This window comes from Sitodiplosis mosellana, unplaced genomic scaffold (assembly GCF_009176505.1).
Source record: "Sitodiplosis mosellana isolate CC-2019 unplaced genomic scaffold, AAFC_SMos_1.0 Smas_scaffold_1, whole genome shotgun sequence".
NCBI lineage: Eukaryota > Metazoa > Arthropoda > Insecta > Diptera > Cecidomyiidae > Sitodiplosis > Sitodiplosis mosellana.
This window is the reverse complement of record NW_022595244.1, coordinates 4,062,516-4,084,690: the sequence shown is the minus strand read 5'-3', so window position 1 is coordinate 4,084,690 and position 22,175 is coordinate 4,062,516. Positions and strand designations below refer to the sequence as shown.

The 22,175-nt window shown below is 37.0% G+C and overlaps 3 protein-coding genes across 8 annotated transcripts in view; 1 reads left to right on the top strand and 2 right to left on the bottom strand.

Annotated features, from left to right (window-relative positions):
- The window catches only part of LOC129576183 (flotillin-2), a 118,489-nt gene that overhangs the window by 54,371 nt on the left and 41,943 nt on the right, over positions 1-22,175 (top strand). The gene's annotated exons all lie outside the window — the stretch shown is intronic.
- LOC129576131 (glucose dehydrogenase [FAD, quinone]-like) lies at positions 1,367-16,865 on the bottom strand. 2 transcript variants are annotated; one of them, XM_055460720.1, is made up of 9 exons: positions 15,371-15,564; positions 14,686-15,152; positions 3,417-3,501; positions 3,154-3,319; positions 2,722-3,076; positions 2,197-2,648; positions 1,898-2,125; positions 1,670-1,807; positions 1,367-1,594 (listed from the first exon to the last, which is right to left on the bottom strand). In XM_055460720.1, the coding sequence occupies exons 1-9, from the start codon at positions 15,545-15,547 to the stop codon at positions 1,368-1,370; spliced, it is 2,295 nt and encodes a 764-aa protein (XP_055316695.1). In that variant the 5' UTR covers positions 15,548-15,564; the 3' UTR covers position 1,367. The 2 variants fall into 2 exon arrangements, with proteins under 2 accessions (XP_055316695.1, XP_055316705.1); XM_055460730.1 differs by lacking the exons at positions 1,367-1,594; positions 1,670-1,807; positions 1,898-2,125; ... (2 more) ...; positions 3,154-3,319; positions 3,417-3,501 and adding exons at positions 3,907-6,159; positions 6,311-6,561 and having other exon boundaries at positions 15,371-16,865.
- Positions 19,928-22,147, bottom strand: LOC129576174 (glucose dehydrogenase [FAD, quinone]-like). The gene is made up of 4 exons (XM_055460842.1): positions 22,063-22,147; positions 21,805-21,960; positions 20,423-21,738; positions 19,928-20,318 (listed from the first exon to the last, which is right to left on the bottom strand). The coding sequence occupies exons 2-4, from the start codon at positions 21,838-21,840 to the stop codon at positions 20,204-20,206; spliced, it is 1,467 nt and encodes a 488-aa protein (XP_055316817.1). The 5' UTR covers positions 21,841-21,960; positions 22,063-22,147; the 3' UTR covers positions 19,928-20,203.

The following is a 22,175-nucleotide window of genomic DNA, read 5'->3' as shown; positions in this document are numbered from 1 at the left end:
AGATTAAACATGATCGTAATAATAACAAATGTGTGGCCACCGTTTGTTGCTGCCATGATCGGACAAGCACCGATTACAGAGATTACACCGATTTGGAGGGAAATCCAAATCATATTACGTATTCATACTCTGCGACAAGATTGGCCAAAGTGCCTCCAAATGAAAGTTGCTTCGCGCTTTACGACGATGCATCGTTATGGAATGCTCGTTCATGTGCAGTTCTGTTTTTTGCGTGTCAGTTTTAACAACCAACGTGTTTTGCGATTGTGTCACAAATACCACAGCTGCATTGTATTTTATTGTTTCTTTTTTTTTGGACAGTTCAAAAAGAGCGAATAACCGGTGCTACATGACTTCGGTCACATATACGCACACCATTCCAAAGTTTGAAATCCAAACAATCGATCAAAGAGAGAACGAACGACTTCACTGGAGCAGAAAGCGGATATTTTGTTTGTTTTCATAATCAGTCGAACTGCTCAAGTTTGGTTTAGCTTTGGACTGAGTTTAAAATGAAAAAAAAAAAATGAAGAGAAAGCACGATGATGGTTGATCGTTTGGCTAGAAGAATTGCATACATTTGGGCGGACTGAAGAATGGTCATGATCGCGATGTCAATGAAATCGAGTTTATTTAGTTGCACTCTTCTTTTCTTGTATTTGAAGCAAAACAAAGCGATGAGTTTATAGATTCTCCCCTGTGTTTTCCATTCGTTAGCTAAAAGCGTCATCTCTCCCTTTGTTCTATCATTTTAACTATCTCTTGAATTTTCTTTTCGTCTTCATATTAATGAAGATTTCACTGATCGATTTCGATAAAGATAACTTCATTTTTCCTTTAAAATAAAAACGGTCATTGGTTTCGATTTTATAAAACAAAAGAGAATTTATTTTAAAAAAAAAAAAAGAATAACAGAAAAAATCAATTCGATGGGACGAATATGTACAAAAAAGGATGCTAAATTTCTAAACTGGGGCAAGTATTGGTTCCTCGATCATTCTATATACAAAATTCGCATGAATTTGTATGAATCTTATCTAAACTGTAACTAATTACATAATTGACTCTAGTCTTGGGTGGTTATAATAACGTCTTTCTTCATAGCTCTAATTTCTTTAAATCTACAGTCCTATCATTAAAATGTATCCCGTTTTCAAGTTTCACTGGTGATGAACCACGTCGGTTGTCATGGTCATGTTGAATGTTATCAACACAGAGTGCATTAAAAATCTCTTCATTGCAGTCGGTTGATTTAGAATTTGGCTAGTTTTTTTCTTCCTTAATTACCACAATTAAATAAACTCTTTGCTAAACAATCTATCTACATTTATTTGTCATTCCGACTGAATGACTTATTTGTGTATGAGTTAGGCTGCCGTTGCATTCGCATATACGATGGTAATATTTTTTGCAGTAGCAGCAGCTGCGACCGTTTCCACTACTTCTGCAACGTGTGCGACTTTTGCGGTTTTGGCAGCTGATCGTTCTGCACGAACGACATCTTCTTGTAACCACAGCTCCTTGATTAAATCAGCACCTTTCTCGGCTACCATTACGGTTGGGGCGTGAATATTTCCACTTGGAATCGTTGGCACTAGGAAGATGGAAGATATGATTGAAATTTTCGCTCCGTTGATAAGCTAAATCGTAAGCTGGAGAAGATACTCACTGATACTAGCGTCGATTACACGAAGTCCACTCACACCATAAACCCGGAGTTGTGGATCGACAACAGCCCATGGATTCGTGGATGGGCCCATTTGTGCCGTACATGAATAGTGATAGATGGTCAATGTGTATTGTTTTACTGAAATGCGAAGAAAAAAATTAATTTTCTGTCATCAAATGAATCTAAATTGATGAATGAAAAAAGCGATTAAATTCGGCGAACTCTTACCGACACACTCCCAGTACTCGTCGGTCATGTGTGGCAAATGTTTGCAATTTGGCAACGGTTTCGAATGGTAACGTGATCCGAATCGTTTCAATGCCTGCGTTTCCGAAACGGCAATGGCGGCTTTCACTCCTTCTCTCATGACGTGCACATCATCTGGATGTGTCAAGTAGTTGTGATACAGCAACGGGTATCTCAATGGATTTTTCGAAATGATCTTAATGAAACCACCTGAAATGAACCAAAATTAGAAATAAATGTTTCATTCCAATGATTTCCCGGAATATTTTCGAATCACTTACGACTTCTTGGTCTCAAAATCATAGGGAAAATGCCATAAACGTCCTTGTTTTCCAATTCCTTGTAGATTTCATTATAGAATTCCGGTTTAAGACCATGCGCATTTTTGATTGCTGGATCCGACGGTGTTGAACCACTCGTGAAGAATAGATTCATATCCGGCCAATCGTCTGAATGATTTGCGTATTTTGTATTAATAAATGAGGTAACTTCCAAACCAATACTACTGGTCAGTGGGCCATCTTCGGTGATTGCATATCGAACGGCTGAGTTCATGTTAAACATTCGACTGAACAGGAAACTGACTTTGGGATCGATTCTAAATGCCAAACCACCGATAGCAAAGTGATCCTGCAAATTGCGTCCAACACCCGGCGAATCATGAATAACTGGGATTCCGACTTTTTCCAAGTCAGATTTTGGTCCGATTCCCGACAACATGAGTAAATGTGGGCTTTTGACGTTAAAAATAGATAATAAAAGTTATATAATATATAGCAGGCTGATTCAAAATTAAAATAGAATACCTGTTGATTGCTCCAGCTGACAAAATGACTTCACGCTTCGCGTAAACCGCTTGCTTCACTCCATTTCGAATGAATTCAATACCGAGAGCTCGTTTTGATTCTTCATCAAAAATCACTTTTGTCACATGCGCGAAAAGTGCTACGTGCAAATTCTTGCGTAGACGCACTGGCCGCAAGAATGCCTTGGCATCACTGCAACGAGCACCACGACGCATTGTAAATTGATAGAAAGAAAATCCAGTTTGTTGTTCTCCATTCACATCGACAATGTCATAACCCAATTCTTCACCGGCTTGCAAAAAGGCCATCCCCAATGGCGTATTGTACGGAGAATCTTGGACGGTGAGATAGCCGCCTGAAAATATGGGATTTTTTGTTATTCAATCATTCAAAGAAAAATGTGACCAAACTGTGTCTTGATAAGAAACGCACCTTTTCCATGGTATCGTGAATTTTTGGCCAAGTATGGATTGCGTTGATCCTCCGATTTACGGAAGTATGGCAAAACATCTTCATAGCTCCATCCTGGATTGCCCAACGATTCCCATTGATCGTAGTCTCGACGATTGCCTCGAATGTACAGCATGGTATTGAGGACCTGAAAAAGATTTAAACAAGAATTTACTAACCCGTTGCTTGAATAGTTCAGAGTTTCCAACAATTTCGAAAACGATTTTCATAAAAAAAAAACTTACCGATGAACCACCAATGACTTTGCCTCTAGTCCAACAGCATCGATTGTCTTTCATCGCTTGGCATGCCGTTGACTGTGGTTGAGTTCTGTAATTGAAAAAGCACAATTATAACGTTAAACTACATCGAAAAAAGAGTAAATTTGAAAGGTTTTCAGTTACAAAACAAGTGGCCTATGTGCTCTATTGTGAATAATATTCGGTTGAGCCAATGCATTCCGGTCGAAGCTCAATGCTGTTCGATAGATGAACCGTTTTGGATTAAACGAATCCATTCAAAAGAACGAGAGAAAAATGTGTTACATACATAAACCATGTGTATGTGTTGCTATTTCAACAGTCAGAAATGCCAACACTCGACACATTAGTATGCATTCATTGTAATGATCTTCTCTGTCCATTTACATCGCCAACACACTCACATACACACGAGCCGTAGTGATTGCGCCACTAGCCGGCTCGTCTACCAATACGAAATCGGTAAGAAGGAAAACGATACATGAAATCGGCTAAAAATCTATAAAAACTGGAAGCGAGGTGGTAATTTGGTCAGTCATAAATTAGAGTTCAAACGAGTAACTCTATTGATGCTCGAAACGTGGCCATAATGAACAAATAAACATTGCCGCAGTTGGTATGCCAAACATTAAATCTCAAAAACTCTTGACCAAACAAAGAAATCACGTGTGCTTTTTTCTCTTTGACTGAGTGCAAAGCTTCGAGTACAAACGCTAAAGTCATGCAGCTACGAGATTTGTGCGACCAATCCATTTAAATCCTACGTGCGAATCGATTTGTACACCTGCTTCGTTGTATGCGATTTCATACATTGAATACGAACCATAGCATTCCGGTCGATACAAGCGCTCATTTGATTGTTATTAGCTATTGCCACATTGCCTTCGCACCATGTTGCCATTGTTTGTGCTGTACCAATTTGTTGCCCATTAAATAAACAAAACATAGAGAGAATTACATAAAAAAAATAACACGAAGAAGAGCGTCTACATGCCCACACTGAGACTGAGAGAGACACACACAGAAAATGACGAGAAAAAAACACTTAATAATTACACCAATTTATTTTGATAAATTTTTTGTTTGAATTGTCTTATTTTCTATTTAAATGCTGAAAATTCTTTTTCCGTTTAATGATTCTAGTCTTGAAATAAATAAATTAAACTATCTTTATTTCACATTCAATTAGTAAGCTCCATTCATTTTCTGGTCTGACACACACACACACACACACACACACACACGCGCGCATTCAAGTAGGGTTTGGCTTCGTAGTAAAAAATAGAAAAAGAATCAAATAAGCGGTCAGACCATCTCAATCGGAATACATAATGGTAATAAATAAAAGCTGCTATCTAATTCAAATTTATATGCATTTATCCAAAACTCGTTGATTCTGTTTGATTTCCAAGCGGCTTCAGTCTTTGGACATTGTCGTATCGTCGATAACGGAATATTTCGTCACGTAGCCAAAGAGCTTTAACCATATCCGCGCCCTTTTCTGCGATCATTATCACCGGAGCATAGATATTGCCATTTGTTATCGTTGGCATGACTGAAGCGTCGATCACACGAAGCCCCTTAATACCGTAGACACGTAGTTGAGCGTCAACAACCGCTTCGTGATCTGAAGCTGGTCCCATTTTCGTTGTGCCCGACATATGGTAAATTGTCATTGTGTATTGTCGAATGAAGCATTCCCAGTATTCGTCGGTGAACATCGGCAAATGTCGACAGTTTGGCACTTGACGATGATGGAATTTGGCGCCGAATAATTTTTTCAATGAATCCGTTTCACCGAACGCAACGGCCAGTTTAACACCTTCACGCATTACATTAACATCGTCTGGGTGTGTCAAGTAATTGTGATACAACAACGGATACCGAAGTGGATTTCTCGAGTGTAATTTTATGAAGCCACGGCTTTTCGGTCGCAAAATCATCGGCAAAATACTGAATGTGTCTTGAGTAACCAAATCACCAAAAACGTAGTTGAAATATTCTTTCTTCAGACCGTGGGCAATTTTCGCTTGTTGATCGGCAAATAATGAGGCACTTGTCATCATAAAGTTCATATCGGGCCAGTCGTCCGATTGATTTGCATATTTCGTATTGAGAAAACCAACCGTTTCCAATCCGATGCTGCTCGTCAACGGGCCATTTTCGGTGATTGCGTAGCGAAGTGCCGCATTCAAATTGATGAGACGATTCGTTTTAATGCCAACGGGTTTTTCAATTGTCCAACCCAAGCCACCGATTGCAATGTGATCTTGTAAATTGCGACCGACTCCTTCGAGATCATGAACTACTCGTACGCCGACTGATTCGAGATCTCTTCGAGGTCCAATTCCGGAATTGAGTAAAATATGCGGTGATCCAATCGCACCAGACGTTAAAATCACTTCTCGTTTAGCGTAAACGGCACGTTTGATACCGTCTCTGATGAACTCAACTCCATAGGCTCGCTTTGTTACGGGATCAACTAGCACCCGTGTTGCATGCGAAAAAAGTGCAACGTGCAAATTCTTTCGCAGTCGAACCGGGCGTAAGAAGGCTTTCGCTGCACTGCATCTCGATCCTCGACGCATATTGAACTGATAAAATGCGAATCCAGTTTGCTGTTCACCATTCACATCCACCATATCGTAGCCAAATTCCTGGGCAGCTTGCAAAAATCCAATACCGATTGGCGTATTGTAAGGAGCGTCTTGGACTGTGAGCGGTCCACCTAAATAAATGAATGTGGTGATTAGATTTTTTTCCGGAAATATTTTTCATGTTGGAACAATTGGATGAAGAATGACTCGAGTTAAAGCTTCAAACCCAAAATTCGACTTAAATTTCTAAAACGTCCAATTTTGGCGCATTCCTATACATACCAGTTCCATGTTGACGTTTATTCCGTGCCAGGTATGGATTGCGTTGATCTTCGGATTTGCGAAAATATGGTAAAATATCTTCATATCCCCAGCCTGGATTGCCAAACGATTCCCATTGATCGAAATCTCGTTTGTTGCCCCGAATATACAGCATTGTGTTCAAAACGCTCGATCCACCTAGCACCTTGCCGCGTGTCCAACAGCAGCGATTATCTTGCATCGCTTGGCACGCTGTCGGCTGTGGCTGTGATCTAAATATTTTGACAATTGATTTAATAATTTCGATGAAATCTAAACAACAAGAACAATCAACAACCATCCAGGCCATAAAGTACCCCGCAAAGAAATGAATCAAGAGACAGTGCTGAAACAAAAATATTAGTTCGAACAACGAGAAGAAGTACGGAAAAACAGATACAATCACAAATTACAGTTGTGTGAAAATGGAGAAATCAAACCAGAGCTACGAATGAAAAAAAGACAAAAATACACGAGACAGGTAGTAGACAACACTTCATTTGTTTGAAGCCAATTAAATCGGCGGTCGGATGCAACGATAGAAAAAGAAATGTGATTAATCATACATAAATTGTTATTAAAGTCTACTACATCTACAATAGAGTCAATCATAATTATTCACACGTTAGTCGGTTTCTTTCCTCATGATGATGATGATTGTGCCGAGTCATTCAGTACAAATCCGATTCGGCTTATGTCGAATCAAACGTTTTAATGGCATTATTTATTTGAAATGAGTTGAATGCCGGCTGCTGTTTGCTGCAATGAATGAAATTATAGAAAACACAACAGAAGAAAAGAAAAAAAAATCAATCATAACCGAACCGAGCCGTTCAGCTGTGGTTTCAGTTTGAATAACAATTTGAAGATGAATAGAGAAAAATTGAGCCCACACCAACACCACCATGACGACGCTACATCCAATTTTAAGATTGATGCCTATCAGATGCTCAACCAGAGATTGAATCTATTAGCTTTTACTAACTACTTAAAGGTTAACTACCGCTTATTATTATATAATTTAATTCAGAGTATTTCGATAAATCATCGAATCAAACAGAATAAAATGAACAAAGTTTTATTGAAAAAATGAGTCGATGCGCTCGTTACATAAACCGAACGGTTAAGTTCGCATTAAACAGTTTATCGCGTAATCGATAAGGCTGATATTTTTTTCTAGAATCATAGCATTAAATTGGTGTTGAGAGCATTCGAGCGCACCAAATAACGGTTCCATATTAATTTTTTTTTTCACTGCGAATATATTTTGCAAACGAAAGCAAAGAAAACAATGCAATTTTCACTTTCATTCGTGTGATCTTAACACACCGTCACAGTCATTCATTATTACGGTCGTCGTATGGAATGAATTAAAGCGAATCATCGCATAATGTGGTGTGTGCGTGTGTCTCTACCGAAACCGACGAATGAAGAAATCAAAAAGCAACACGCATATTTAATTTGGTTTGATGATGAATTTGATTACATTTTTAGTGTGTGTGTGTGTGTGTGTGTGCATAACACATTGGTTGCGCTTTTACAGAATAACGATTGGGTCATTTGCTAACCGATCGAAACACAACCAGTCAAATTGATTAATTCATTCTGATTGATATCGTTGAAAAGCCATAAAATTGCATACCCTCATCGAATGAATCACAACGAAGAACAATATCAAGATTGAAATTATCAGGTTCAGACGCCGTTCCAAATTGCTTGCTTTTCATCTCTAGCACCAATGCTTACACACATTCCTGAAGCATGCATGTGCTCGCACACGCTTGTACGATAATTATGTGAAAATTCCTATTATTATTCAATTTATGTATGAGCATTTGGAATGCAAACACGCTTGTGTTGTTGGCATCGTGCGTTAGCGCGCCGCTGGATTACACAGGGTAATTTACTGAAAAAAACCATCCAACAACATTATTAGACGAAATGATTTAATTTCGCACTGAAGTCGTGAGAAAGCATAACCCCACCCCAAGAGCACACTCAACGTGATAATAACGAATATTATTTTTAAAAAAAGCCTGGTTAAAGCACACAGACTCACGTAAGAACACTTTGAAATCAGATTTTGGCTTCGAGTGTGCTATACACACACGTTCGTTGATTTAATTAAATTTTCCGCGAAAATTCGAGCACCGTCTTGATAATGCAATTATTTCTGACTATTAAAATTCATATGTTCAATTCCGTCGTAAGAAAATATTGTGCGCGGTTTTTTGAGTTTGAAAAAGAAACTGTGCTGAATTGGAAACGCAAGCGTGTGGAAAAGCAGTGAGGAAATGCGTATGTTGGTGCGCTTAAATTTGGTTCAGTGTTACTTTTAATCGTGTTAGACGGTCTTAAAACGGGCATGAAACTACAGTTTATGGATATGCTTTTATTCATTTATGAGCACAGGAATTCGGAAGCATGCGGAACGGTGTCTTGTTAACAATCAGCCGGTGTAGCACGAAAGTGAAAACTGAAATCGAGCGTAAAACCGGCAATTGCCGAATGTTGAATTTATTCTGGAAGCGTTCGATGAAGCATTCGACGCATTTTTAATCACTTTTCATTCATTTTGTTTTCGGTTAGTGTGGTTTCGTGCATTGAATTGAAAACCAAAATAAAATACCTTTCAGTGATCGAATTCATTTTTTAAACAGTTAAAACAACGAATACCGCAACAGTAGTAATTTCCTTCTTCACAATGACGAATGCTTATATTGTTTGGCGTATTTTGACGACCGCGAAAACAATCCTATACATTCGTCGGTTTTGAAATGTCAAAACACATATCTTCTTCGCTTTGTTTGTCGCTCAACAAAACAGTGTCAAAAAAATCTCTGTCAGATATATTGAATCACCGATTTTAACATTTGATTTGATTGTTTAACACTTTGAGCCATTGCAGAACAATACAAATTCATCGTGCGATTGAATGCAAGCTTCAGAAGCGGAAAAAATTTCATTTTTTTCCAGAGTTTTCATTGAATGTTTCGTAGGCTTTGCTAAGTTATAGTCATTGTTGTCGGACGGGATTAAATACGTGCGCTTACACATTAGGGGCCGGGTAGTACATCGATATACATAATGAATTCAATTGATTTCAACACATTTGAAGATGCGTACACTACATTTCAAAAGAAGCTGACTCATGTTAACCTCGACACTATGAAAGCCGAATTTAGTGTCATTTGTAAGCGGAAAGCAATCAAATTTGGCATCAATTTTCATTCACATAGCATGGCCGAAAAAAATTAATGAACCTCATATCAATCAAATGTCAGCCCATGCGTGCAACAAGTAGATGGAACACTTCCAAGAAGATGAAAATAATTGCATTTCATCAGAAAAAAGAGAACAATTTTCAATCGTTTTCGTGTTCAATTCATATATCTAGTCGCTATCCATCACTTTGAATAGTCTGTTCAGTTCTAGTGAACGATCGAATTCACCCATTTTTCCAACCGTTCAGTTCAAAGGCAGCGCAGGCAATAATTCAAAGGCCAAAATCCATTTCAAAGCATGTTATTCATATTGTTGTCACTTCGAAAATCGTCGCTTTACCTGACAAATTGTATTTAAAACTCAATAGACGGTGCGTTGTCATCGCCAACCATGCGATAGCCACACATTGTCACGTCTGTCCGATGCGATGGGAACCACGTTATCGATGAAAAATGTATTTCTGTTTTCATCTTCTTCTCATTTTTGAATCAAAGATATGAATTCATATGCAAATGTTCACTTTGAGGAAATAGAGACAAAATAAACGAAAAACAAACGTTTCAAATAGATATAGATTGTGTTATAATGAATTGGTTATCAACGCGATAGATAAATATCGATTGTGCAATTTCATTTGGTGTGATATTTCGTGTTTTATATGAAGTCTTTTCAAAATATGCCTCGTTATTAAAAATCTCTTACGAAATTCTCTTGTGTATTCGGATATTCTATGAATGAACCATGGAATTGGATGAGGTTAATCACGTTCATTACCATTAAATATGTTTTTGGTTGCATTGAATTTTGGTTTGTATTTTAGTCTAATAAATTTACGTAAAATTTAATCATAATTAGACACTTAATCGGCTTACAACCCAAATTTTGACCCAAGTTTTGTCACCGCTTCTTTTCTTCAACAATGGATAAAATGCTTCGAGCAATGCATGACTTCGACTTCTAATTACTTCTGCAATGGGTTTTGTTTTGGTTTTGTCCAAAGTGCGTGAATGTCACTCTAGACACACTCTTTTATATGTTTTGCGGTCATTTGTTAGCTACAACGTAATCGCACAAAACGCAACAGCTAGAAGTATAATAATGCAACATGAAAAATTATGTAAAAAATGAAATTAAATTTTCAACGACACCATTCACTTGGGAATGGTCATTTTTTTCACATCACATTCGTGTAAAAAAATGATTGAAAGCAAGGCAGGTAGAAATGTTGCGCAGGTAACTGTAACGGTAGCGATAATGGCATGGGAAAAATGTAGTTTTCGTCCACAAAAAACCACATAATTAGCTAAATGCCGACCTTGAGCCTATTTTTCTCCTTTTTTGCATTTGGCCGTTGTTTTGAGTACGATATTTGTGTCGTTGCTTTCGGTTTTCATTGTAATCACCATAAAATTGAATGTCAATCGCACGCTCGACCACATTGGCATTTCTATCCCAAATTTCGTTTTCAACTGCTTTCTTCACCTCGAAATTCCATTTTTCGTGTGATTCATTTGGAATTTTTCATTTCTTCTTTTGTTTCAACTTTGGAAGCATTTATTTTATGTTCCGCGATAGTATGACAGTGATTTGAATTGTAGCACCCACCGCATCGGCGGTCATTAAAAAACATCATTCAAAATATACAAGACTTTTTCACCATGACCGGTCACAGTGATGTCATATCACAACCGATTTGTTTGGTTTTTCTCGGTTTGACGTGTGTGTGTTTGGCATTTCGTCATCAATTTTAGTTATCTAATTTTATAACAATCTTCTTCTTTGCTATTGATTGAAAACTGAAAACAAAGAAAAGACCCACGAAACGCATTGGGCATCACAATGTTACGCAATTTATTCGACTTTCTTTCCGAATGGCTTGCAATGGCTTGCGTGTGGTTCGTCACACAACAAACACTAGCCAACCTGTTGAATAGCGCACCAACAAACCGATTTTCTTTTCGATCATTTTCGGGCAATTTTGATAGCTTTGATTCAATCGACACGATGACGCAAACACAAACGTACTTAACACAATGTGTATATTCAACCAATGAAAGCAGAAGCAATTCTTTTCAAACGGCGCAAACAGATTTTCAATTTACAGCAAACATTTTTTTGTTATTTTGTATGAAGGCACGAGAGAAAAAGTTGCGGTATTGAAAATCTCAAGATTATTTCATAAACATTTTAGCATGGCCATACATTTCTATCCGCTTTTATGGTTGAAAAAGAGAACTTGAACCAAAGCACAAAAAAAAACACCAGGCCGCATCCGGTATACATGAGAATTTTTTAGTAGTTTGCGTATGCGATTGCATTGAATTATCTATCAAGATAAGGATGGTATGATGATATAGCCACACTAATACTACCGATCGTAATCAATGATGTAACGGAACTGGACTGATTTCAGCACATTTCGTACACGCAAAATTTATGGGAAAGACCGCACACATTTATTCATGTATTTCACAATTTCAAATGACGCCGACGAGGTGCCACTCTCAATGAATATTGCCCATCAATGACTGTGTCTGTCACACAAAGACTTTGTGTCATATTGAAAATAGGCTATAGTAAAAATTCGCATCAATGAAAATGTACACATGAATTTTACGCACTTTTCTTATCACGTTTAAATCAACAAAACAAACAGTAAATGTTTGCAATAAAAATTGACAATTCGATGTAAAAAAAAAACATGAATTGCACATGAAGCAAAATGAGAAGAATGAAGGAGAATACGGTGTAGAAATGTAAATGTTAAATATCATGCTCTATAAAAACCGCAAATATACGAATTAAATGATGTAATTTGGAGCTTATCTCGCGGTTGCCTAATCGCTGTAAACGTGTTTGTAATGAGATCTTAATTTGAGCTATTAGAAAGTGTTGTTTCGTCTTCACATTTCGCACTTTATCTGAGCGCATCTGAAAAATGTGTATTATTATGTTAACAATTGCTGATCAAATTTGGCATGAACAAGCAAACACGTGGATGCGAAGGTGGTGTTGAGTCGGTGCGTCCAAAATAAGCATAAAATTTCGCCAAACAAAGAAACGAGATGCTAACCATTGGCTAGATATCGATAAAATAAAATTAGGAACGATTTGTCATTGTGCTAAGTGCCTATAATTCTGACAAATGTGACGTGTTCCTTTCCCAATGCATCAAAAGTAGCTGATGTTATGTGACGATCGTTGGTCGACCAACGGAATTTTACTTTCATATTATCTGTCATTTATGTGATTTGAACAGATACGGACATTTTTTTTTATCATAGAGAGAAAAAAGAAATCAAATTAATCGCAACCAATCGAATTACATAATTTTGCCGAAAAAAAGTAAGCAAACGAGTTTTTGAATTTCGGAAATGTGCCATTCATCAATTCAAGCCAGCAAAATGAAAGTAACCGCCCGTCTTGCATCAGGAAAGAAAGAAAATTTGAACGATTTGGATACTGCTTGTTTTATAAATCGAAGTTTCGAGTATAGATATGAAGAAGTAGCCTTGACATCGGGTTGATTGGCTCTCATTAAATAATTGCCCGAAATGAATTTGCAAACATTTATCTCGGCTGCAAATGTATAAGCAGGTTGTTTATTGATGCTGCTCATTTGAAAGAGATAATAAAAACAACACAATAACGTAATAGTACATAGTAATGAGTGTGTGTGTGTGTGTGTGTGTTGGCTGTGGTGTAAATTGAGAGCAAATCACTTGACCATCGAAACATTTATGGCATATGCTCCCACTTAAGCCGTCCATTTTAAAATGGAAATTTGAATCGAAATGTTTCGAAAGACGAAAGTTTCAGATATCCAATCGATCTGAATCGAGTTAATGAACAAAATCCCTCCAAAATCGCATTGTTCCGTGATTGAGTGGTGGAAATGAAAGTAAAAATGCATGCTTTTTCAATGAACTTGGACCCATCGCATTAATCGTTGTTTAAATAGAATAGTTTCACCAAGCTAAAAACGAAGGTATGTTTCATAAACGCAAAACGACAGAGACAAACGTCATTCTTGGTTTACAAAGTGTCGGCACTGTGTTGCACACACAAACAAATGACAAAACATGAATGCAAGCATAAAACAACAGCAACAACAACAACCGATGCATCATTTTGTATTTGACTGAAAAAATGATTGGTGAATTGCATATAATTTACAAAATGTTTCATTTTCGCAGCATAGGCACACATACACATATGGGTACAAAATTGGGTATGAAAATGGCTTTTAATGTGGTGACTTATGTTTGTTGAATCGAACTGAATTGCCATACCTCTCTCTTTCGCTATCCATCTATCTCTCAATAATATACCACATAAACCCGTGTGTCGAAAGACACAATTCGAAATGTTCCGGTAATTGTGTACTTGTTGTTGCAATCACAGCCACAAACAGAAGAGAGAGAAAAAAAAACAATATTATAACAAAAATGCGGGCTTTGCTGCACATTCGTTCGGTGCTGTTGTTGTCGATGTAGTTGTACATCGCTTTATGTCGTTGCTATCACAGCTCGAGATTATCTCATTGGGAATTGTATAAGAGATTCGCCTATTCCATTCATTTCGTTTCATTCCTTGTTTATTGTCATAATTTGCAAACTTTTATACATGCATTCGTTGAAAATCTTTCTTTTTCACTTCTAACCTACGCAGCAGTAGCATGTCATCTAATGTTCAGCTGCTGGATAGTTCAGATGCGATGGTGAAAGAATTACCGCATCGAATTATATGTGGCTTCGCACACAGTCAAATGACCATGACCACTTTGAATGAGTCGAATTTTTTTTTTAGCGCGCAGTAGTTTGATTCGTTTTTCAACGATTCACTGGACCTTTTATTGTTTCTTTTGGAAATTTACGCACAAAACGATGGCATTTTGATTGAATTTAAATAAGAGCAACACTGTTATGACTTTGATTTTGTTTAGTAAATTTCATAATTTCGATTAAAATAGTGATTTATGTGAGAGAAATATATGTGAATATGTTGATGATAAATCGAACAGATACTAGATGATGAGCTAAAGACGATTATATTATTCACAATAAGACAAAGAAATATGAAAGATAAGAGACAAAACACTCAGAGAATAAGTTACCAAATAACTCAGTTACCTATACTTCCAATCCAATTTACTCTTGTGCAAGTAGAGCGATAAAATTGGCACGTCAGATATCTCAGTTTCATGTCCGCCCGCCTCAAGCAGTAACACTTTCCAACTACTGATCTCACTTAATCGATTTGCCAGCACCGAACCCGCTGACCCTCCTCCTACTATAATGAAGTCGTACTCGGGATCGATTTGTTTTACATTGAATGGACGATTTTCGGGATCGAAAAAGTCATAATTGTAATAAACGAGCGAAGCGATCAGAACAGGCAAAATGGAAATCTTTCCAACTCCTATGATGGCGGTGGCTGCTTTCATCGCAAGTGCAATGGTTGCTGTGAGTTTGCCGGCACCAACTACAACCGGCCCAATTATTGGCGTTGCTTTTAATAATGTGGTGCCTATTCCGGTAACTGCAGCGGCTTTCGCTGCAACAACCTTCCCCGCTGTTCCCACAACAGCAGGAACCACCTATGAAATGGGCAAAATATTTCATTAGAAAAAATTCACTTCAATTTAAATTTATAACATTTCAAATGCTTTTAAAAGATTTGAATGTTGTTTTGAGCTGACAATTTTTTGAAAGAAAAATTTTCCAACTTTTTCTGGTTTTGAAATTCCAAGTGAATCGAAAAAAAATTGTTTACACTAAATGTTTTCTAAGGAAAACACGATTTTCTGCGACTCACCTTTGTTGCAACTCCCGAAACAACGGCTTTTGCCGCGCCTGAGACCACAGTCGAAGCGACCGATTTCACAGCTGATTTCACAGCCGATGTGGCCACCGACGAAGCAGCCCCAGCCACAGCTGGAATGGCGGCTTTAGCAGCGCTAGCGCTGGCCGAAGCCAAAAAATGAATCACCATCTTTATGTCACGGAAATTAAAACTGTCAATAAATTATTCCTAGTTGGCCGATTAACACGTATCAATCTGTGTCTTCACCGCAAAAATACGTCAAAAATAATGTCTTCACTTCTATCGATTTTCCTTTTCTTTTCGATTGCCATGCATTATCGCTTTCTTTCGCGAAATTGTTGCACGTTCATGTGTTTTTGTGCATGGTCTTTCTGTCACCGATTATGCCAATGTAATTTACTGTTGGTTTTCACGCAGACGCTCTTCACTTTCATTAGTTTTCATTAATTCGATAATCGTTTTTTTTGCTACGTGCAATATTATAATTGATATTGAACAATTACCGTTTCACTTCAAACTACTTCAAGCGGACATTTATCGAATTTGAACCGAATCAATGATCGATTATAGCGATCAAGTTGTGTTTCTATTATTTTTTCTATGGTGTTGAACAACAGTTGACTTGTTATGTTACGTCCCACTTTTTTTTTATTCAATAAACACTGTGCGCATTCGATCGATCAATCTCCGGATTGTTAAAAGCCACTCTTGTTTCTGTGTTTTTTTTCTGCCGTCAATGCATTCAATGCAAATAGCCAAACAGTAGTCAATCGCTGTAGCACAAACACATACACACAAATACAATGTAAATATTTGTTCAATTCACTTGATTTGAAATGCGGCACTCTTGAATCGCAATATCCAATGAAAATAACTACAATCGAGCAAACCGAAATGCAAACACGTCTAATCACTGATTAGCTCTTTGAATTTATCCTCATGTCGATAGATGAGCTCATTGCATTTTAATTAACCATCTACACCACGATATCCACTCCAGACACAAAGTAGATGTCATTCAACAACAAATTGATATTCATTCACTTTCGCGCGATATTTCCAATGAAATTATTTTATTGCGTTCATTAAATAGAGAAATTCCAACATTGGATAGGCTTAAATTTTACGACGTGAAATATAAAAATTGAAAAAAAAAAGATTCAACCAAACTCAAAACCAAAAAAAAAGAAATGGAAAAAGTGCACAAACACACAATCGCAAACAGGCGTGCTCACGAACGTTTTTCTGCCGTAATATAGGAAATTGAATGAAATAATCGTTAACACACGCGATACGATTTCGAATAACTCTTGGGCGCAACTCTACGTGCAACTACATGCGCTCATGGTGAATAAATGAAACGAACGAACGAACAAAAAAAAACTTCCATCAAAATAACTTTTTCAACTGCTCTGTAGCAGTGATCAAAACCGACTGTTTACCAATTGTTTTGAGTATCAGCCAAACCAAACAATGCTTCACCATCGGTCTCTCATTCACCACAACACAAACACACACAGAGAGAGTTAACTTATAGACATTCGCAATCCACTTGGCTCGCAGCATTTCATTCGAAAAAGTAAAACACAATGCCAATCCAAAGATGAACGAAAGAAAGAGTGAGCGAAATGATATGAGTCGCACCAAAACAACTTTCTCCACCAAAGCCAAGGTATATGAAGTGTTTGGCATACACACAACCGTACATGGGCCGCATGGCTCACCACGCGTGCATCTGAGCATTTAGCATTCAACGACGACCAAAAGTGAATACGTGACGTTTTGTTCAAACATCGGCGGCCAAGTTTGTATGAGTGTGTGTTGCGCTTCCACACACGAAAAAAAGCTATAGGGCACTCTGCCACATTTTTTTATGGACGAAAAGTTCCGAGATAAAAAAAAATAGCAACGCAACAATATATTGATTGTATACCCATTTGGTTGTCATTGTATGACGCGCGCCCAAGCAACAACAGCAACCCATCGTCTAAATGCAAATGTTATCTTTGCACAATCATATGATAACCGTTACCATGTTTATGACCATTATGTTACCGAACCCTACGCTTCGTCTCTTCTCTTTTCTTCTCAAAATCTTGTATGCGTTTTTTTTCTCTTTATCGCAAGTAAAATGATTCCAATGTAAATATGCGCGGAGGAAAAAAGCTATCATATATGTAACCAAGATAATATGCGTAATCGTGTCTCATTTCGACGGACGGTGACTTACTTTATATGGCTGAATTAAATAAGATATTGTTGTGATCATCGAGAAAGAGTGAGAGAGAGAGAGAAATAGACATTGGGCTTAGCTAATGGAAAACATTCGACAACTTATGACTTCTTCACTTATTAATTCAATTATTACTTTTTTTTCGCCCATTTTTGGTTGACACTAGATGAAAAAATGTATGTTTCCGGTGTTTATGGCATTGGTAAATTACCGCCTGCATTCTCCACACTCTAAATCAACGCAACTTGTTAATTAATGAGAAACAAAAATTTATCGATTTGTTAATTTACATTCGGCTAAAATATGATATTTGTTGAACGCCCTTTAAAAGGTCAGATTTAATGGCCAATTTCATCGTTAACCAAAAGAACATTGTTATTTAATTTGACATTCTTGAAGAGAAGATAAAAAAAAGTGCCGAGATTTTCACATTATGTAGTAATTAGTATAAAGAAAGTGGGACACGATTTAATGAAATACGGAAATTCGAGAGAAACAACCATCAATTGCATAATTTTGATAATGATCGTGACGATAAAACTTTCGGAGTGCTGTGAAAAAGCGTGCAGAAAAAGCGCATAAATGTATTTGAATGCAAATTAAAATGGGTTACGAAAAGATGAAAGCAGTCCAAATCGAAGACGATACTATGAATGCTAAAGTCCAGCGGCTATAAAAGAAATAAACACGAGGCACATGGCTTCAAATTTGATCGACTCGCTTGCCATTTTTTGCATTTTCTGTTTTGACACACAAAGGAAAAAAAAATAACGAAATATTATGCAATTTCTATGCTCATCGATTTAAATTGTAAATTTTATCTGAATTGAATAATATATTCATGTGTTTTCTTTTTTTCTTACAGGTATGATGCTCACGAACTGATTTAATTCCAATATTTCACAACAGTGATAACGTGTTAAGTACTCAATGGTTCGGCCTAAGCATTTGAATATCTATAAATAATAATAGGCATTTTCACTTTTATTTGAATGAACCGAAGGAGAGGGAGAAAAATCGAATATTCCGTAAGTTTGGATATCACATTTCGGCCATTTCTATGTAAATGCCGGAATCGCTTATTACGTGAACCACGAACACGCGTGGTGGTAGATGATGCATGTTTATGGATGAGGTGGCAAATACATTACCTTGAATTGCACTCAGATTTGATTCAAATTGCAAAAAAATTGCCCAATATAGGCCATTTGTAAATTCTTTGCGAACAAAAAAAAATTACGTGACTTCTTTTTTATGGTTTTTTTTGAAGTTCGTGAATCAGAGCATGCTCTACGAAAAGCAACCAAGCTAAAGAGCTTTCAATTAGGCTTTTTGGCACATAAACTCCATTGAAAATTGCTGGAGTGCCGTAATATTCATTAATGTAGGCCCATCGCTTCAGGTGGTGTTGACACAGTAGCATAAAATTGATGTAAAACAAGCTCTTGGCACTGCCAATTTGGCATTAACATTTAAAGAATGTTTTTTCACAACAATAATTATCATTTTCAAAAGCGTATAGCAGTTTATGATGGCAAACACTTGTGGATAGCATCTGATCTATTAAACATAAATGATTTATGGATTCATTCAGAGTGAACGACCAATCGTCCATTACAATCGTTCCAAACTTGAATATTTCGCACATTCTCCAGTTCCTGTCGGATTACATACGTTCGAGAAAGGTGTGCTTTACATAAACACTGAATGGAACAAGAACCGGTGTCCAACATGCAAAATTACAAAAGATTGCATAACTTAGCGTAAGAAAGCCGAAATTTGAGCTGAATACAAAGCATTTATGGCATGAGATTGTCTTCTTGTAAAAATGCACCAAGTGAAATGTGGTACCTTTTCAACATGGGACCATGTTGTTATGTAACAATACAAAATTGACAGATTTGACTTTTGTCCGGCGAATCATATGAATGGTAAAACGAAGAAGTTATAAAGTCCGATGAACCTTTCTATTCGCAGGCTGTCGAAGCAATCAAAATGCCAGTATGACGTCGAATAAACCTATAAAATTGACCATAAAATTCATTTCACATATATTCGCTACCTCTAAGAGCCAGTCAATCAAATTGTATTGAATAACAGTCGTTAAATGATAATATTTCCAATTAATAGCTGATATTGTTCTTTGTGCTCTACAAAATATCACTTCAAATGCCTATAATCACCCATTGAGCGATGGAATGCCCAACCAAATCAATTTTAAACAGCTAAATTACGTGTTAACAAATTTGAATAAGATATTGATTGATTGTAAGCACTTGAGAATCAAATCAATCAATTGATAAAATATAATTCGATTTTATCTGTTCTTCGTTTCGTTTTGTGTCTATTTATTTTGAATCTTTTCAATTTGATACAATATAAGTAGTTCAGTACATTTTATTTGAATTGTTTAAGATTTGGTATGGATTACCGACACATATAATACATTTTGGGTATGTGTTTCGAGTAAAATGGCTTATTGTCAAGATTAGAATCGTGCTATAACAATATGATTTCACGTGATTTTGATTTGAATCAGCTTAAAAACAAATAATACATGAAGTAACACTGAATCATTTGAGGGTAAACCATCAAAGTTCTTCCTTTATTTGATGTTTTTCCCATTTTTGCTTGATGAACTCAGCTACTTTTTCTCCAATCATAACCGTTGCCGCATTTGTATTTCCGCTGACTATCTTCGGCATTCTGAGAAATAGAAATAAAATTGCAAATTGTAACAAATTTGAACCAATTGATTCAATTTCGAATGTCATTAAATCGTTGGTTAAAGATCTGAAGAATAAACTTACATGCTTGCATCAGCCACTCTCAACCCGTTGACTCCATGAACATTAAGTTGACCATCAACAACGCTACCTTCATCATCACTTGGGCTTCCCATTTTGCAAGTGCCAACGGGATGATAAACAGTTATCGACAAATGACGCACATAGCATTCCCAAAATGTGTCTGCGTTTCTTGGGAATCGATCACATTCCTTCAGTTCGAAATTCACAATTTCGCCTTCATGCTCTTTGAATATTTTCGTTTCCGTTAGTTTATCGATAATTTTCATGGCTCGAACCAGTGTTTTAACATCATCAATTTCTTTCAAATAATTTGTATGAATTTTCGGTGAATCAAAGGGTTTCTTGCTTCGTAACGTAATTGAACCGTGTGATTTGGGGTTAAGCAAAATCATAAGCACTAAAAGTGTATCGGCTTCCAAATTAGCCGCCACAACAGCATCAATAATGTGTTGTTTGTAGTTGAACAGACTCAAAAGAAATTTCATTGAATCCGTTGACTGTTTCGATATTAGATAATGCATCACCTGAATATCCGGGTACAGCGTATCGTTTAACGTACTGAAAAAGCCCATATAATCAACCGAACCAAGATTTGAAAACATTCCACTTCGATTCAAAAGGTAGCTCATAAAATTATCGGCCAAAAATTGATAAGTAGGTGATTGTGCCGTTGATTTGTGAAGCGAAAAAATGTACGGTAACATAATATGGTCTTGTAAATTGCGACCAACACCCGGCAGCGATTGAATTATTTCAATTTGATGTGGTGTTAGTTGATCTGTTGGCCCAATTCCAGAGAGCATAAGCAATTGAGGCGTATTCACCGCTCCTGCTGATACAATAACTTCCTTTCGAACATTTGCGACAATCGTTTTTTGCTCCGGCAAACGAGTGAACTCAACGCCGCTCACTTGTTTGTTCGCTTTGTTCACGATTATTCGACTGACATGGGCCATTTTGATGACATGCAAATTATTGCGTTTGCCAATCAATTCGGAGCGCAAAAATGCCTTGGCCGAACTAGACCGTGTACCTTTTGTCAAAATGCCCTTTGCACGAGCGAAACCAATAAATGAATCATCGTACAGATCATCCAAATGTTTGAAACCTAAACTTTCGTAGAATTGTTGCAGCATTGATTTTATGTTTTCATCGAAGTCTGTTGTTGGATAATTTTCAATGTTAAGCGATGCTTCATTTGGCGACAGATTGCTTTCAAACTTTTGGAAATACGGTAAAACTGAGTCCCAACTCCAATCAGCACCGCCTGCTGTCTGCCAGTGCACATTATAGTCACGTCGATTGCCCCGCACGTACTGTGAAAGTATGTAATATAAAATAATAGGTATAAATATGTACTATGTGATCCGAAACTCATTCACCAGAAGTGCGTTGATTGAAGACGAGCCACCCAGCATCTTTCCACGTGGCCAAAACGATTGGTGATTATTCAAAGCCAAACCACCTGTGCTGCATGGTTCGCTAAAATAACGCCAATCATAGCTGGAATTTTGCAGTGTGACCGTAAAACCGGGAATCTAAATGGCAAGAGAATGCATTGTAACTCGGTCGCATGTGAATGAAATTATCAACAAAAAAAAAAACAAATCAATATAGAATCTTGTACGTTCAATATTTACATGGCAAGCAATTTATATGACATAGTCGCATATCAACTATATGAGCAATGATAAAAACTTTATTGATAGTTATTAAATTCGTGCAGTATAAAAAATGGATGGAATATGGAAAA

Bases quoted from the DNA above. Each gene is read 5' to 3' on its own strand.
- LOC129576131 (XM_055460720.1), bottom strand. From the start codon at position 15,547: ATGGTGATTCATTTTTTGGCTTCGGCCAGCGCTAGCGCTGCTAAAGCC. The intron at 3,320-3,416 runs GTAAGTTTTTTT...AATCTTTTTCAG, and splicing joins AAGTCATTGGTGGTTCATCG to GTCCTCAATACCATGCTGTA. The intron at 3,077-3,153 runs GTGCGTTTCTTA...CCATATTTTCAG, and splicing joins TTCACGATACCATGGAAAAG to GCGGCTATCTCACCGTCCAA.
- LOC129576174 (XM_055460842.1), bottom strand. From the start codon at position 21,840: ATGCTGGGTGGCTCGTCTTCAATCAACGCACTTCTG. The intron at 21,739-21,804 runs GTGAATGAGTTT...ATACTTTCACAG, and splicing joins CTTCAATCAACGCACTTCTG to TACGTGCGGGGCAATCGACG. The intron at 20,319-20,422 runs GTAAGTTTATTC...TCTATTTCTCAG, and splicing joins AGAGTGGCTGATGCAAGCAT to AATGCCGAAGATAGTCAGCG.